Source organism: Ixodes scapularis, unplaced genomic scaffold, assembly GCF_016920785.2.
Source record: "Ixodes scapularis isolate PalLabHiFi unplaced genomic scaffold, ASM1692078v2 PGA_scaffold0__279_contigs__length_252992795, whole genome shotgun sequence".
Lineage (NCBI taxonomy): Eukaryota > Metazoa > Arthropoda > Arachnida > Ixodida > Ixodidae > Ixodes > Ixodes scapularis.
In genome coordinates, this window is record NW_024609835.1 from 243,387,159 (window position 1) to 243,404,837 (window position 17,679).

Consider the following 17,679-nt stretch of genomic DNA (forward strand, 5'->3'; position numbering starts at 1 on the left):
ATTATTATTGTGTTGCTGAGTGCTCGCGCTCGAGCTATTGAACAGTTTCACACAAGAGGTCTGTCATCTTCATGATGTGTTCATTCATAAACCGCCTAATGCATTTCATTACTTTTTTTTTACTTTTTTACTTTTTGCTTGGAACTGTATCTTCAAACGGGCCCTTCAGTTTTGCAGGCGCACAAGACACGCTCGAAGCAAAAAAAAAAGGTAGTTAAAATTAAATTAGAATCACCACCCCACAGTAATTCATAAAATTATTTAATTACAACCACTAAATGATAAATTACATTAATAATTACTGTCAAAAGTAGTTAAATTACTGTAATTACATAAGAATAATACATTACTGCCATTTCTTATGTATTAGCCGTGTGTCCGAGGCTGTAAGGTGTTAAGCTTGGATGCACCTAGTGGGTGCAGTCAGGAATGCATTTATTAATCCGAGAGTCAATCAGGTGATTCACTGTTTGTTTACTAAGTGTATTCCGCATGAACTTCGATATCTCACGAGGTTCGAACGGGAACGTAATTTTGTAAGCCCCAATCCTGGTCATAAAATGGCGGACGCTCAGGATACGGAACACCGCAGTTGCTCACGCCGATGACTCTGTACGCACGTCAAGGCTTTTCTCTCCTCTGGTTACGGGTAAAGTGTACGCCTCGCCACTACATAATGTTGACCTTCCCTATCTATTTTCTAGTTATTTTCTAGTTATGGAACAAAAGAGTGTCGTGGTCTCAAAATGCTGTCTTCCAGTGATCGTGTTGTCCTTTGGACAACAATCCTTAAACATTTGGTCGAGCGTTTGTTGAAATTCGAGACGTACGTATCATGTTTCCCGAAGCGCTCACTATCCCAAAACATGGCATTCACAGGTTTTAACGCTGTTGGGAAATATAAATGACCTCTATCTGTAAACTGAAAAAGTGAAAGGGGCGGGGGGGGGGGGGGGGGGGGAGTACGAAAGTAACTTGCTCCAAAACCCTGTTCAACGCTGAAGAATACAAAATGTTGTAGAACATACGGAATGAGAACGGGATAGAACTTGTCCTTAAACGTTGGGGCTGCCAGTCGGACCCACGTCCAAAGTCCGCGTATGGCTTTCGCATGCGGATGTCGAAAGCAACATTAGTCGCCGCGTTGAGTAGGTACATGCAAGTCATGTACCTATCCTACCTAACGGGCTCATCCTACTGTAAGAGACAAGTACTATTTGATGTTGCGCACCACTGACAAGCACAAGGACCGGCGTGCCTCGCCTTCATTTTGTCTTTTGAGAACAGAAGCATAACTAATATATCTTTCTACCCCCCTTCCCCTTCCCTTTATCCAAGTGCAGTGCGCACGTCATTTCCTTTCTATCGGTGCAGAGAACTAATTTTCTGCTCGCCATATGTAAGCTAAATCAGTATTTTTTCTTTCATTTTCTCTCTGTCAATTAGAAGGTATAAAATTTGGTTCATATCAAAAATAACCTGAACAAAGCTGGCCTTACTTTTGGTAGAGGCCGGACGTAAATTCCTGAAAGAAACGTGTCCTCTAATATGACCGGCTCTAAGACCCCTCCCCGCAGCCCTCTCGTTCTTAGTATGCCACATCAAAGGTCAAATCTTCAGGAAGTTAACATTTTGAAGCTGCGGTTTCCTTAGCCGAGCGGGTAGCCTGGTGATGTGCCAGTGCGATCCTACGTCCTCTATACTCTGGTTTACCTTAAAGTGAGTCGCAGCAGACGCCTTCAGCCCTCCCGGATAATAGACCCTTTCAGAAATTCAGTGCCGTTTGCTGGCTGAAGTTTAACTTCGGCCGTACTAATGACGGAAAAGAATCCGTAGTCTGTAGTCTGTTATCCGGCATCGCCATTTTCGCAAGTAAAGAACGAACGAGTATGCATTCTTCGCTGTGCTGTCCGTTCTTGATCTCTTTCAGTTTCGACGGTGACAAAGATACATCTGGTCAGGACAAGCTCAAACCCGAACCAACGATTTAATAGACATCTATACATTCAGGGGGTTTAGAGTCGATTATAGGACGGACGCCAACAGATTGACTGGAGCAGAGTTTGAAGTGAAGGCTTTTGTATTCAATCTGTGCATTGTATTGTACTACCGTCTCAAAATTATATGCCTCAAATCATACTGTTATGACCCTCTTCAACTTCTTTGCCCGTAAGTGACCAAGAGGTCGCATTAGTATGCGGCAAAGACACCATTCTTCCGATTCTGATGGGGGTCAAAGTGTCCCAGACTGAATTTCGGAAAGGGTATTTTTAGTGCTGTGAAGGTGTCAGGTCTGCCCCGCGCGCTGCAGCACCCCTCCCGAATGTCACGTGTCATGGCACTGGATTGTCTTCAGTGACTCAAAACATCCTCTGTGGCCCCATCGTAAGATAAAACAGGGTATAGTTGTTTGAGAGTCGCAGCGCGTACCCGAGCCGAACTCAGCCCGTGCCGCCCTTCGCAGGTGATGAGTGCCAGTCGTCGGACGAGTGCGACGTGTCCAGGGGCCTGTGCTGCCAGCTGCAGAGGCGGCACCGCATGGCGCCACGCAAGCTCTGCTTCTACTTCGCCGACCCCAAGAGCTGCATCGGCACCGTGCCCCCCGCGGCCGCCGCCGCCATGAACGACTTCTATCGGCCCAGCTACAGGCCTTACAAGAGCATGAGTTTCTTCCACAACCCACTCTTCAAGGCCCGCATGGGCTAGCCGGGAACGTTGCCAAGCCGCATTGTCCCGTAGGATGAGCCAAAGCGGTGGTGGTGCCCGCTCTCTGCACCAGGGTTGACGTGGCCCACCACCCGCGGCGCCCCCTTTCCCACCCGTGATGTCATTGTCGTGATTTCATTCCACTTCGTAATATCTTTTGGTTGTCAGGGCCCGCGCGATGTTTCTGAAGTTGACCGCTGCGCTGGTTTCCAGCCTCCAGAGCAGCGGGGAGCACCAAATTTTCAAAGCGAGCGTTTGCAAAAGCTAGGTTCGACGAACGCACTTTCGTGTAATAAAAATGTTATGAATAGTTATAAATTAATTTATTTTGAGAGAGGCATTCTTGCAAATTAAGTCTGTCCGAACGAAAAAAAAGGATAGCGTACGTTGTCCTGGGTCTACTAATACCTACGAATGGTTTGAGGGCCTACAAATGCCTGTAGGGCCTTCAAAGTTAGTTGCTCCTAATGTTCTGCGTTGCTTGATCTTGGCGTAATTTTCAGCAATTGATGAGTCGAGCAGAAAAAGGAAGGCGTATGTTCCGAATTAAGACGATGATTCACGTTTCGACCTTCTACTTCTTAGGTTATCGCCCTCGGCTGGGCATCGAATTGCCAAACACTGATTGGAATAGCCCGAGACAAGCGTTGTACGGACAATCGCACAGTGAGTTCCACAAAGCAACTGATAATCAAAAGCGACGTGTCCACTTATCTCCGACCTGCGAAATACAATCTTCGTGCGTGAAGCACTGTAGCATGGATAGCGCAAGGGCAGTTCTTCTCGCGGGGCTGCCTCTGCCAGAAAAGACAATCTCCACTCTCGAACCACGTTCGGGTAATCAGACGCCCGGTGCCCACTGGCGCCTTTAGAGCCAGTGTTTATCACAATCCTGTCCTACCTGACTTAGCGCAGAGGATTATACGCCTGCACACAGAGAAGATATATATATATATATAAATATACATATATATTTGAAGGTATTTATATCTATCTACCATGTTGAACACCTTTTTTCCGAAGTTTATGGATGTATATCAACGTTCGCCGGCGCTGTAATGCGACTTTCGAATAAAAATGAAACTTTATCGGCGTTTCCATCCATGCATCTTTTCTTTAATTACACCATCGCAGTTGGCGACAGTGTTCATGAAAGCGGTAACGACAACATTTTATGCCTGTTTGTGTTTGTTCTTAGGTTTGCAAAAAAAAGAGCCGGGAAGTTGACTTGGATAAAGTCGACCTCGGTGCCTTCAACAGTGTTCTGCATGAGACCGCAAACAGCCAGATTCCCGAGGCAAAGCCACCTAGGAGGAAAGGTCACGACGTCATCGTTAGTGGATCCCTGACCCGCCCCAGGTGACAAACATGCTGAAGCTCGACGATAGTCGCCGCAAAGCACCGGAAGCGTCCGTCTTCACGACGGCCGACGCGCGCTAGGGGTCGCGCTCGCGGTGAGACGCTGGAAGACGCGCTGGCGCGGGAGCTAATCCATAACGACCAGTGAAACACGTCGGTCTCGATCCCGATCGCCCAGTGAAATAGGCTCGCTCCAGAAAAGTCGATCCCGGCGCATCCAAAACGACCAGTGGAATTCGCCATTAGACGCTGTTCTAGCAAGCCAGCCCAGAGCGAACTGTCACCTATACTCCATCTGCACAAGCATCAGCAGTGCAGACAAAGGCATGGACACGAATGCGTGGCTTTGCAAAGTGCCTCCTATGCACGAGTTCTCGTACATACAAAATCGTTTTGCCGAGCTAGGCTCACCCGCCTGTGCCTTTGTCTTTACTGCAGACATTTGTGAAGTGGAGCAGAGAGGCCGAGATTGAACTCTTTTATTTCACGCTTTAAATGTCATTTGCAATATTGTGACGTCGCGGTCTCTTGATTGGTGGACGCTGTGTCACAAATTTAGTTTACGCTCTAAGCGCGGAAGGAATATTCGGCGCTGGCGGCGGTCTTTGCTCCGCCTATTGGCCAAACTCTCCCAATACACAGCTCTGGATGAGCCATCCCTGTTGCGCCGTCTTTCCTGAACGGCATGTTGGTCCTGCTCCTCACGTGACTGGATTCGGCAAATAGCAACGCCGCCCGTTCGAGGCGTGCGGTGAGTTTAAAAGCCGGGGAACGTACGCCGGGGCGCGTGCAACGTCCACTTTCTCGCACGGCATTCGATCGTGCTCCTCACGTGATCGGATCTCGGCAAATACTGGCACGGCGTTATGCGGAAAACAGACGCGCAACTCTGTCTATACAAAGAAACTCTAGGTCGAGTCAAAGGGAATTAATGTGATGAGATCGTGCGACAAGATCGTGACAGAAGTGCCAGAATGACAGCAAAAGAAGAAATCAACGAAAGAAGCACGGAAAAAGAAGCTGCACGACCTATAAGAAGCAGAAAAAAAAACGTTTATATTTTTTAAACGTTGACATTGTTTGATGTCTTGCTGTGGTCTCAATCTCATTTAGCAAGTTAATGGGTTACGTGACACGAAAACACGCCGAAAGCCTTCAGAGAACTATATCAGCTGCTGTCACGATATACTTAATCGAGCGTGTGTTTTATTGAATGCGTTCGTGAATAGACACTAGGGTCTCCCAAAATTTATTTAACGCACCTTCCATTTTAACGACAAAATACTTCAACGTAAACACCCATAATAGTAAGTAAGGTTCCCTTCAGTCAGTATGCCTGCTAGTGCATCCTGAAAAATATTATCCAAAGCGTTTCCATTGCGGAGAATATTTTAAAAACCATGTTGCTGCGGGAAGGCAAGTGTGAGCTAGTTCGCTTGGAATGCAAAGCAAACATCAGAAACAATCAAAAGACGCGCCAAAAAAGTAATAAATTAAGAATTAAGAACGATATCTTCCGCTTTTAGCGTTACCAATACCAAAACAGAAAAAAAACTGCGCCGGCTACAACATTCCAGAAAGAAACATACAATGCTGTAAACATACAGACAAAATTCTGCAGAAGAAAACAAGAAAGCGTTCTCCAATCCTATCGAGCTTTCCAGCTTTCCAGGTAAGCGAGAAAACTTGAATATTTCAAGGAGACTTCCGGTTCTGTTTGATGATTTTCGTAAATTTTCTTAAAAATTTCACCATGCACTAAATACCCACCCTTATTATATTTGTCAAATAGTTTCTCGCAATATAAATTTCCTTGCGAGAAAATTTAATTTTGAAGTTTCAGATTACACCTCCGAATCACTGGTTGCCACTTTACTGGCAACAACGAACAGCGGATGCGCTGGGAAGATAACGTGGGAAAGGGACAATTTTTACTCGACAATTGACTACTGCTTAATATCCCACAAACTGTACAACAAATTAGGAGGCATGGAAATAGATGAAGGAGTAAAAAGTGTAGAAAGAGACGACAAGAAAAGTAAGATTAAATTTGTCGCATCAGAACCCGGACAACAAGCTCAGGGCTGGGATAGCAAAAAAAAGTCTAAATTAAACTCAGCTACAGGAAGTATTCAAAATGATTGAGAGCATAGAATGTAAGCAACCGGAAAAGGGAATGGACCTGTGGGGATCTAGCAGACATTTTTATACAGGAATGAGAAATATGTCGAATTAAAAAGGAAACCCTAAAAACTAGCAGAAACGAAAAAGCTGGTGGGATAAAGAGGTAAAGGCAGCCATAGCACGACGCCAAAATCACTTCGGGACCATAGGTGGGAAAAGAAAAGGGGGCCATTTCAGCAGAAGTAGAGTCAAAATAGGAGAACTTCCGGGAGAGGAAAAGGGGGCATTAGCTTTAATGCTGGCCAAAATTGTGAATGCATGTGTACAGTGCATGATGCGGGATAAACGAAAAAAAAAAAGACAGAAATGCGGCAAAAAGGTTTTGGGAGCACATTAAAGCGCACGGGAGACAGACAAAGAGGTGCCAGCACATACTGACCTGACCACACAGAAGAGGAGAAAGGTAAAGGGGAAAGAGGCGGGATAATACATGAGGTATACAAGGGAAGTGAATTTCTCACAGCTTGAGCAGGGTAGGGAGAGTAGAATAGTGTAACAATGGAGACGACCACGCGGGAATGGAACAAGGCTGAACGTAAGGTTCCAGCACGTACAGCGACAAGCCCAGATGTCATTCCCTTGGGACTCATACAGACCCTAAAACAAGCAAGTTAAAGTGGTATGTGATTAACAAAATAATTATTGGGTTATACGTACTCAACAACGGGAAACCAAGCAAAATTAAACTAATATATAAAGGCAAAGGAAACAAAGACAACATCAGGTCATACCGCCCGATAACCGTAACATTAATCTATGCAGATTAGATATACGAGTACTATTTATTTATTTATTTAGATCCCGTAAGGACTCCCTCCGGGGTATTACATAACATAAGAAGCGGGGGGGGGGGGGGGGGACAAATTTATCGAGAAAACGCGCATAAAAACAAGTCAAAGACAAAACATCAAAATAGATGAAAAATGCACAGAATATACTGACGCACAAATCTAGAATACGATATCGAATAAATATTTCTGCAATTTGGTTGCATCAGGAGTTGCGACAACGTTTGAGCTCCAATCAATGGCCATGCGTAAATATAAAGATATTTGAAACGTGACTGTTCTTGCTTTTGGACGTCCTAGGTCTAGGGTAAATCGAAATGGGCAGAATGAAAGCGAATTCTGAGTGAGTTTCAGAGTGGATTCCGAAGAAATAGAAAGCTAGAAGATAACCTATTCGTCATCACTCAATGTATAGAGAGCAATAAAAAGCCAAAGCCCCATATAGTTTCTCATTTGGACATCAAGGGGGCGTACAATAACGTGAACCAGAGAAAACTCTAGGATTAACTGAAGAAGTATGACTCAGATGCGAATTTGTTTAGGTTTCTTCAGCAGACAATCATGTAGTTATAACAACGGAAGCAGAAACTACACAACCAGCAGCAAAATGAAAAGGGCTCACCCCTGCTCTTTATAATATAACTATTTGAAATGAAGAAGAAATTAAAGCTGAACAGTTTAAGTATTGATGCGAATCATTGGATGGAAGGAGGGAGAAATGTAATACAAGTAATTCCAGGACCAATATATGCATACGATAGAGTAGTCATGGCAGATTGTAGCGACACACTACAAGAACTTACTGGAATATGTGTGGAGGAAGAAGGGTAGCTTGGGTCTCGATAGTAGTATTGACAAGTCTGGAGTAATGGTGTTCAACGACGAAAAGAGGAAACCCCTGAAAATACAAGAGAGTAAAATAGACAATGTAGAAGAGTACTAATATCTGGTAGGATGGCTCAATAATGGAAGTAAATACGTAGAATAACCTCAGGAAATATAACTAGAATACGAAAAATAAATTTAGGTATAATGAAACTCAAGGCATTAAGGAGTTATAATAGATAGGTAGTGGTCAGGGGTATATGGAAAGTAGTGATGGTGGCAGGACTGTCTTTTTGACGTAGTACTGTATGATATAAGAGGTTCTTTCAGGTTTGGAAATTCCACATAGAAGCGTCTGCAGGTTAGCACTGGGAGCGCTAGGTCACACCAAATGAGGGAATGTAAAGTGACATAGGCTGGTCGTCCATTGAAAGCAGGAGGCAATCAGTAAATAAAATTGGACGAAAGTTTAACTGAAAGGGATGATGCCCGGTGGGCACGGAAAGCATTCAAGTATTATACTTAAAATGTTTAAACACAAAATAGACAAACCAAAACCGCACGCTGGCATTTAAATAACTGCACACTCGGGATCGGAGTGAGCAGACCAGTTCAGAGAAAAAGGAAATAAAAAAGAAAGAGGAAAATGTTGAAGGGAAGAATGAGCGAAGTAAGGATAGAAACAGAGGCAAGCTGGTGAATAACGTCTATTACAAACTCGAGACGAGGAGCGACAAAAAACAAAAACAAAAAAAACATAGACAATACACAAGGTATCAAGCTGAGCTACTAGTTTATTTCACACATTCGCACCTATACAGCCGTCCACACCCTTTTCACCGGACCCATACACCTCTTCCCAACAGCAAAAACAGATCTGTAACATCCAACAACGACAGATGATTTCACAGAAAAGGAAACCACCAAAAGAACCACTCGAGGTCAACTGGAACCTTCGTCTAATCTCCCAAAAACTGAATATCAACCCCTCCCTTTTCCAGCCAGGCTTCCACAAATTGAAAACAAGAGAAAAGAAATTGACAGAAAAAACAAACCCCAAGGCAGTTTGTGAAAAAAACAAATCCACCCCTACATTCGCTGAAACTCTCGGTGAACAACCAAAGCCACCCAACTACATAACCAGAAGCCCCTTAACTTAACTGTCTAAAGAGAGTAAAGGTTGGCTGATACAACTACCCGAGCTTATAATTCGCAATGACTCTTTCAGGACTTTCCTAGCTCCCTTACTCTTTCTGTGCAAATTCGAGTACACCCCCCATTGAGGTTGACGGTTGTTACACTCTACCATATGCTTTGCTATTTCAGAGTTCTGGACTCTATCCTTTGCAGCCCTCTTATGCTCTAGGATCCTAGCATTTAAACAGCGACCCGTTTGCCATATGTACGAGAACCTACACCGCAACGGAATATTGTACACAACCCATTCTTGGCAAATTAAAGCTGGGTCCCTGTATTTTTTCTGACATCTGAGGACAGACACAAAAAAAAATGGGTCAACTTCTCTAATTTGTGTTGTGCTTTAAATACCAAGGTTACGCCAAACTTGTTTGCCACTGCCTTGATATTATGAGAAATCCCGTGACAGCAAGGCACAGAAGCTGTATCTTTCATTACCGGTTTGTCAACAGAAACCGAGCTAAACTTCCGTAACAGTTTGGACACCACACTAAAAGTAATCGCTTGCGAATACCCCGTTTCCAAAAAAAGTCCCACTTGCTTGTAGAGCGCAGCTCTTAGGCGCCCGTTTCCGGCTTGAGCGGCGTCGCCGTCACCGTCGGCGTAACCGCGCGGTGCATTATGGTAAATTTCCTTGCTAAATCTAGCGGAAAATTTTCCCCGCTAAATCTAGCGGAAACATTTGTCTGCGGGGGTCACGTGATCTGGGGGTAATTCGGCGTTACAGGGAGCTGCAAACGGTTTTCACTTTTTTAACTGCCGTGTCGATCCAATGTACGCAATATTTGCTACATGCGTTATTCAACATAGAAGCAATGACACCTCTTTTTGCAATTCTTGAATGACAACTGTCTACCGCCAACAATGCCTTTGTACACTCTTTGCCAGACTTCCAGAAGAGACCTCCCAGGCAGCACGAAAAATGTGTTGTGTGTCTGGCCAGCCTCTGGCCACTCTCCGGCCAGTTCGGTCCCTGGCCACCGGAGATCAAAAGATCACCGGCAAGCGTATGGCCAAAGATAATTCAGGTTTTCTTTGGCCACTGGCAATAAAAGAATTATTAACAAGCATCTGGCCACAGACAAGTCAGTTTCTGTTTGGCCGCCAGTGATAAAAAAAAAGACCGGCAAGCATCTCGCCACAGAACACTATTTTTTCTCTCGGCGACCGGTGTTCAAGAGATTATTCGTAAGTGTATGGCCACTGATGTATCATTTCTACTCGGCTACCAGAGACAAAAAAAAAAAGTGTCTGGCAAGCATCTGGCCTCAGAGCACACCGTTTTCTTCTGGCCACAGGTGTTCCAAAGATGATTGGAAAGTGTGTGTCCACTGATGTATTATTTCTGCTCGGCTACTAGAGAGAAAAAGATGTCAGGCAAGCACCTTGTTTCATGCTCTCGGCGTCTTAGCTTTGACCCGTGCTCCGACGGCGTTCGAATTTGTTTTTTGTAATTATTTTGTGACCTCGCGGTGCGCATTAGAGCAGGCACGCTTCTACGTGAGTGGCAGTTTCAGACGCTCAAATTTGGACTTCGCAAAACAATTCCTGACGAGTGCCATTTCGCTACCTTCCTGGGCAGTGCAGGTGGCCATATAAAGCATCAGAGGGAAATCAGCTATTTTGTTCAACCCCTTAGGACCTCGTCTTCTATCACCTCCGCACCTTCTTTTGTGTCTTCATGTGGCTGTGCGCGAGTGCTAAGGCCGCTTGTAGCAAATCAGAGGGGTGGTACAAAACACGTGACCGCTCTCCGTAGGACAAAACCGCTTGGACGAAATTTTGTCATGTGAGTCACTCTGACGGGCTCACTGGGGCAGTAGTCTTTGCTGTATGTCAAGTTATTAGGGTGAGTTGTAGGTGCTACGTAGTACCGGTTTCCAAAAAAAAAAAAAAAAAAAAAAAAAAACGTCCGTCAGTGTTTTCCTGCTTTTCGTGCTTTGCAGTCGCGGCCGTGGGTTTTCGTCGTGAAGTGCCAGGATACACCCATGCCAACTTTTCGGGAATGGCTGTTTATTTCTTCGGTGTCCATTTATTTTTTTATTTATTTTTATTTCAAAATACTATCAGTCTCTGTTGAGACTATAATAGGGTAGGCATACAAGTGTACAAGAAAAATAACAACAAGAGCAGCACACACTTGAAAGGGGTGGTACAGATATCACCAAATAATAAAAAAATGCTTTGACAATGAAGGATAAAAAATTAGAACCGTCATGGGCTATAATGCGTTGGCGGAAAACAATACAAAAGAACAAAAAACTTTTATTTCACATTTTGAAAGATGCTATATGAGAAGAAAAAGCTTCAAGTGATTGGCATACCACAGCTTGCTCCTAAAGAAGATTCCAGTCAATTATGGTTTGTGGAAAGAATGAGTATCTGAAACAGTCCTGGAAGAACCGGGGCTGATGAAGTGCGCGACTGTGTTTGTTCCGAGCTATTCTCGACTTGGTCAGGAACTAGGTAGGTTGTTGTATCTATCTGCAATAAGCCATTAATAATCATATATAAAAGTTTTAATCTTTTTTTCTTCACGCCTCATCTTAGGTAATGTAATGTTGGCTTTTGAATACAGTGCCGTAGGTGAATCCAGTCGACGATATTTGGAAAAAATAAAACGTAAAGCACGTCGTTGCACCTTTTCTAGCTTTAGCACATCTTTAACAACATGAGGATTCCAAATTTCGCATGCGTATTTCATCAACGGACGAATAAATGTTTTATAAGCCAAAAGGTTTGTGTTCATTGAACTTAGTTTCAAAGACCGCCTTAATACCACAGTTTATAATTCACTTTTTTTTACAATACTATCAATATGAGCACTCCAACGGAGATCGTGAGAAATAATGACACCCAGATATTTGTAACTGCTTACTCTTACTAGCGGATACCCTTCGATGGCGTACGCGAATTCAATGGACTTTGTTTTATGTGTAATAGTCATACAAACGATTCGATCTAAGTTTAGTGACATTTTCCAAGTATCGCACCATTGACCAACGCGTGCTAAACACGTGTTAGGATTAATTTGATCGATGTGCTCCTTAACCTTTGTATACAAGATACAGTCGTCGGCAAAGAGCCTAGCCTTAGCAGTTAAATTGAAGAGTATATCAATATTAAATATTAAAAAAAAGAACCGAGCACCGTTTCTTGAGGTACACCTGATTTTACATCGATCAAGTCCGAATGTTTTGAAATGATCAAATCGAAATGAAATTATTGTGTTGTGTTTGTTGGACGCCTTTCCACAAAGAGCTGCTCATGGGCTGCCGCGAAACTTCCGTTGCATGTGATCGACCGCCTTTAGCCTCGAAATTCTGTTTGCGTTCTTTTCTCCTGCCCTAATTGGATTATTCATTTGTCACGTCAAAGAGCTGCTCATTGGTGACCGCGAGACTTCCGCGGAATGTGAGCGACCGCCTTCATCCTCGACGTTGTGTTTGTGAATCGTTCTGTGCTGTGCGAATCGGATTATGCATCTTTCACGGATTACATAAGATCGTTGTTTTATTTGTAAGTACTCTGAGAACATTTTTCTGATAGTAGACCTGCTTCCGTCTCAGTAGACCATTTCACTTTTTGCAGACATGAACTGCCGCTTGCGTCCCAGGCAAGACATAAAAAGGAAAAATAAAGGAAAGAAGTGCAAGTATCAAAGCAGTTTTTTTAGCTTTATTCCTGGGCTCCCTTTTGAAAGAACTGGCTCTGGCTAAAATTCAGAGCTGTTCTTTAGCCAAGACGGTTGTTCAAATTTGACCAAAGTCCAGGCCTTTAGGTGTCTGGACTCTTGTCAAAGTTGAAAGACAAGAGCCTGGTCTCAATTGAATAGCCTATGCATGGTTTAGTTTATCAAATCGGCCTGACCGGCAAAAGTTTGACGGCCTGGTTCTGGCCGAAAAAAATTACCTTACTTTGGCCATGTTTGAACAGCCATAACCTGGTCAATGATGAACAGCCTCAATCTGGCCAAAGGTGAGCGGCCTTAATTCGACCAGAGTGGGACGGCCTTAATCTGGCCAAAGCTGAACGGCCTTAATTTGGCCACAATATGGCCACAATATGGCCAGAGTTGAATGGCTTAACTGCGGCCAAGGCTGAGCAGCCAGAGGATAGCCAATTAAAACCAGCCAATCAACGGCCTCAAGCCGGCCGTCCTTTGGCCGGTTACATTGTGAATGTCCGGCCACCTTTCGGCCTCTCTTTGGCCAGAGTTTGGCCGTTCTACTTTCACTTTGGCAAAATGACCATCTCGGAGCATCTTTTAAACATCTCTGGTCGGATAATGTCCAGACAACAACCAACGGCCAGAGAAAGAGTGGGCGAAGACCGGCCATACAGTTAGTGCTGCCTGGGCTTTGTCTAAATACATGATTAGATCCAAATACGATCTGATCTCCAAACACTTTCTCTTCGTTGAAGGCTCTCCCGACCTGCCCTTCATAAAATAGATTATTACAATCCGCAGATGAAAATGGCCCTGCTCAGCGCCCCAGATCGAATTTCCGCTAGGGTTGACAATGTGTGTAAAATCAAATTCCTCCGCTGTTTATCTTTGTTTTTCGCAAATTCCATGCTACCTATTGCTATTGATGATTGGAATTCATTACTCAACGACATTGTACAAATATTAACGCATCTCAGTTTTGTGAACTTGTCAGTGTTTGCTTGGATGAAATGAACGAGTTCTAAATTTCTATAGTGATTTGTTAACTTGTTATTGCCATTTAACATTTGTACCATGTTTTTTTTGTGATTTTTACTTTTGTGTTCAAACAAGTGTCTTTTAAGTTTTAACTTACCCCCCCCCCCCCCCCCCCCTTGTGTAATACCCGGATACGGGTCCTCAAGGCAAGTAAATAAAATGAAATGCCGTATCTTGCCTTCACGGGTACTCTCCTCTGTGAAAGTCAAATCATTCCATTTTCCTAACACAAAGTGCCTGATATCCTCCACCGAACTCCCCACTAGCGCAAATCAAAATATCGTCTAGGTATTGGGGCGCACGCACACTTCTAACCGACAGAGAGACCCCACAAAATCACTGGCATGGCAATTCACCTTGTTCAAAAATATCTCCGACAAAACTGGCGCCATCGAGGAACCAGCGCACACTCCCTCGTTTGGAATGATGTGTGAGTCTTCGAACTCCACTTCGGTGGATTCCATGTAAAACTCCAAAATTCTCATAAAACTGTCCACACCAATCCCTGAAGGGGACTGAAACGTTATTACATGGTCATCACACCACCATCTTACTCTTCTCAAAAGTTTGCTCTGATACATAGAGTGATATAAATTCTTTGCGTCCGGGGTCCACACGTCACAGCACTTGCCATGATTAGGATTCAGAAACTCAATAAATCGCTCAGAGTTTCTGAACGACAACGTGCGAAACGCAAATAGCGTTTCGCAGAAGATAAGTGGCTGGACATTCTCTATCTCTTTAATGATTATTACAAATAAGACGAAAGCAATACTTTTTCGATTTAAGAATACAGTGTTTTCATCTACTCAAGGGCTCTCTCTCCAAGGCCGAAATATTGATTTCTTACAATATGTGAAAGTTCTTGGTGTAATATTTAATGAGTACATGAGCTGGGGCGCCGAATGCGTAGCTGGCAGACCTTTAAAAGTTGTGGGAATTATATTTTAATGCCGTCATATATTACCCCTTTCGGTCTTAATCCTTCTTTATAACTCCCTATTTTACTCTCGCTATAATTACTACGGAAGTTGGAAACAGCGCACAAAAAGACGAAGACGACGAGAGAAGAGCACAGGACAGCGCTTGTACTGTGCTCTTCTCTCGTCGCCTGCGTCTTTTTGCGCGCTGTTTCCAATTTCCGAAGTCATGAACCAACTCGCTTGCATCGCCACCTTAGTATAATTACTGCTTACTTGTTTGGGGTAGCACAACGGTTACAAGTATAAATCACTTGCATGTTCGTCCAGAAAATAATAATTCGAGTTATGTGCAATGCGGAGCTCAATGCTCACACATTACAACTTTTCAAAAACTTTTATATAGTTTTAGTTACAGATCATTATAGATATAAACTTCTAACATATCAAACGTCTGCAAAGCCAAATCAACTTGTTTTTTTTTTTATCGATCAAAAATATGAAGCGGAGAGTGCCTGCATATGCAGGCCGTTGTGTTGACACATGATCAGCCTTTCGCTCGAGAGCAGGCTACGGCCTCAAGCTGTTGCAGTACTCGTTGCCTAATATTATAAACAAAACGCATAGATTGGGCACTGATTTGATGAGTTTGAGGAGACAGGATATTCGTTCACTGTTTTTCTAGTGTTATTTGTGCCTATACTTGAGTGGACCTCCGACCTGCAAGAAATGTTCGTGATGTATATCAGATATTTTTTTTTTCTGTTTAAAGTTGTGTTTTGCTCCTATGCACACCTTGTTCTACGGGTCACTAGTATGTAAAATAGTTTCTCTCGTTGCTGGTGGAAAGGAGAAACTCTGTCAAGTGACAACAGTCTGATTTTTTTTCTTCCTCCCCCTCTCCCCTCGAGAGAAACAATAAAGTTAAAAGTTGAACTTGAATTCCCGCGAGACAGTCCCGCAGAAAAACCGACAAAATTTTCTGCCAAGCTCAATTGTAACAAAAAATTCGCGTTTAGCGTTGACCGCATCACCTCACCCATCCTCTTAACGACTTCTGGAAATTCACAATCTCTCAACACTGCCTAAACCCCTTTCTTGGCTTCCTTAAGTCACCGGCATACGGCTCAAAAAAGTTTTCCGATCGCTTCATTTGCCTTCTTTCTAGACATGACGCTTGGCAGGACGAAAATTCTGCCTCATTTATTTGTTTGAAGCAAGGTCACTGTCCTATTTCAAGCTCCCTTTCGACACCGCTTGACTTTCAGCAATTTACTCTTTCCGTCAAAAATGACCGACCTACCAACCTAGTAACCCCACTCTCTATTGAAAACTCCATGAGGAGGGCTTTTAAATTGGTGGATCGGTCGTTTTTGACAGAAAGATTAAATGGCGGAAAGTTCAGCGATACTCAACAAAACCAGGAACGTGCAACCAATATCCCCCACCACTGGGAAATCCTGAGCACAGTCGCAGCGTCGTCCCTGATGCCGTCGGGGCGGCGTCTCCAGCATCCTTTTCGCCCCCTGAATGCCTCTGAAGCCGGACGGGCGAAGGTACACAAGAAACAGGGAACTGAAAGATCGTTTTCTTGATCCGCACACCCAGCTGCTCTAGAAGATAAGTCTTACGCATGGAACGGGAAGCCGACACTGAGCGTCCGTTCGTTGCAGTGCATTTAGTTTACGCTCGTTGACGAAAAAAAAACAGGGCGACCAACTACTGACGAAAGTTGTGTTTCGACTGAATAAAACATGTTTTCTTAGAAGAGGCAGCAAGATGTCCCCATCCCATTTTTTCCACACACCCTATCTCCCTGATGAACGAGGAAGAGAGGGTGCGTGAGAACGCGTCCTTGGCCGTTCCTATACTCGCCGTCAAATTTTTTGTCCTACATTGCCAAGGCTAGCCTTGCATCCGCATTACTCCAACTCTGTCAAAGCACACGGAAACTAAAGTCGCTTATCAAAAGGCGTTTACCTGCCTTGACAGAGTCAGAACACTGCGGATGCTATGCTAGCCTTGGCAATGTAGCACAAAATAGTTGAAGCCGAGTATAGTCTAGCCTGTGAAACACATACACAGAACACACAGACAGAGACAGAGAATGGGACCGCGAAGGCCACGACAGGAGGAAGACGGTGAAATGTGTTTTTATTTCCAAAACTCGTCCTGGCCGCCCAGTCCCAAAAGAGCCGAGCGGCTTTCCAGACGCATTTACCCTGAAGGGTCAAGTGATATTTACCAAAGACCCGTTAAAATGAATTAGATGGGTGGTGTGGTTTCGCGGAAACGATTGGGACAGACCCCACAGGCGTCTCAGAAACCTATGAAAGGCATCGTACACCCTTTAGAAATTTTTAAAGGGTACGTCAGGCCCCGTAGAAAACTTTGGCGGACATCTGAAACACATCAAACATTGATGATGGGTATGTCAAAAGATTTCAAAAATCCTGGTAAGCCCCACAGACGAATTTTCAATAGGGCGATTTGGGCGCCTAAGGGTAAAAGGGATGATGGGGTCTGAAAGGTTGAAGGGCCTGAAGGGCTGAAGGGGTTTGAACGGCTGAAAGGATTTGAAAGGCTGAAGGAGCTTGGTGAGCTGCACTCTAAAAAAAAGGGTATCACCTTACACCCTTTTGTCCCATATAATACACCCCAAAATTTCATTTCGACGTACAGCGCCCTATAGTCGAACAGACGGGCCCAAATTTTGCGAGGGGCTTGATAACGGTGCGATATAACTTATTAAATTGCTAAAGTACGTATCAAAAACCAAAGAAAGAAAACATGGAGTTTTTGCAGTAGGGCCAAGAAAAATCCGATAATCTTTTTTGTAGTCAATAATACCTATGTTAGCTATCTTAATCAGTTGTACCACACGGCTATCAAGCCCCTGGTAAAATTTGGGGCCGTTTGTTCGATTATAGGGCGCTGTACGTCGAATTCAAATTTTGGGGTGTATTTAATGGGACAAAGGGTGTAATATACC

General features: G+C 43.9%; 1 protein-coding gene across 1 annotated transcript in view; it reads left to right on the forward strand.

The window, feature by feature from the left end:
• Nucleotides 1-2,706, forward strand: part of LOC8032191 (prohormone-3-like) — a 197,710-nt gene extending 195,004 nt beyond the window's left edge. Inside the window, exon 4 of the mRNA XM_040503436.2 lies at nucleotides 2,465-2,706. Within this exon, the coding sequence (XP_040359370.1) occupies nucleotides 2,465-2,706 (242 nt within the window). The remainder of the gene's footprint in view (nucleotides 1-2,464) is intronic.
• Nucleotides 2,707-17,679: the final 14,973 nt, after the last annotated feature.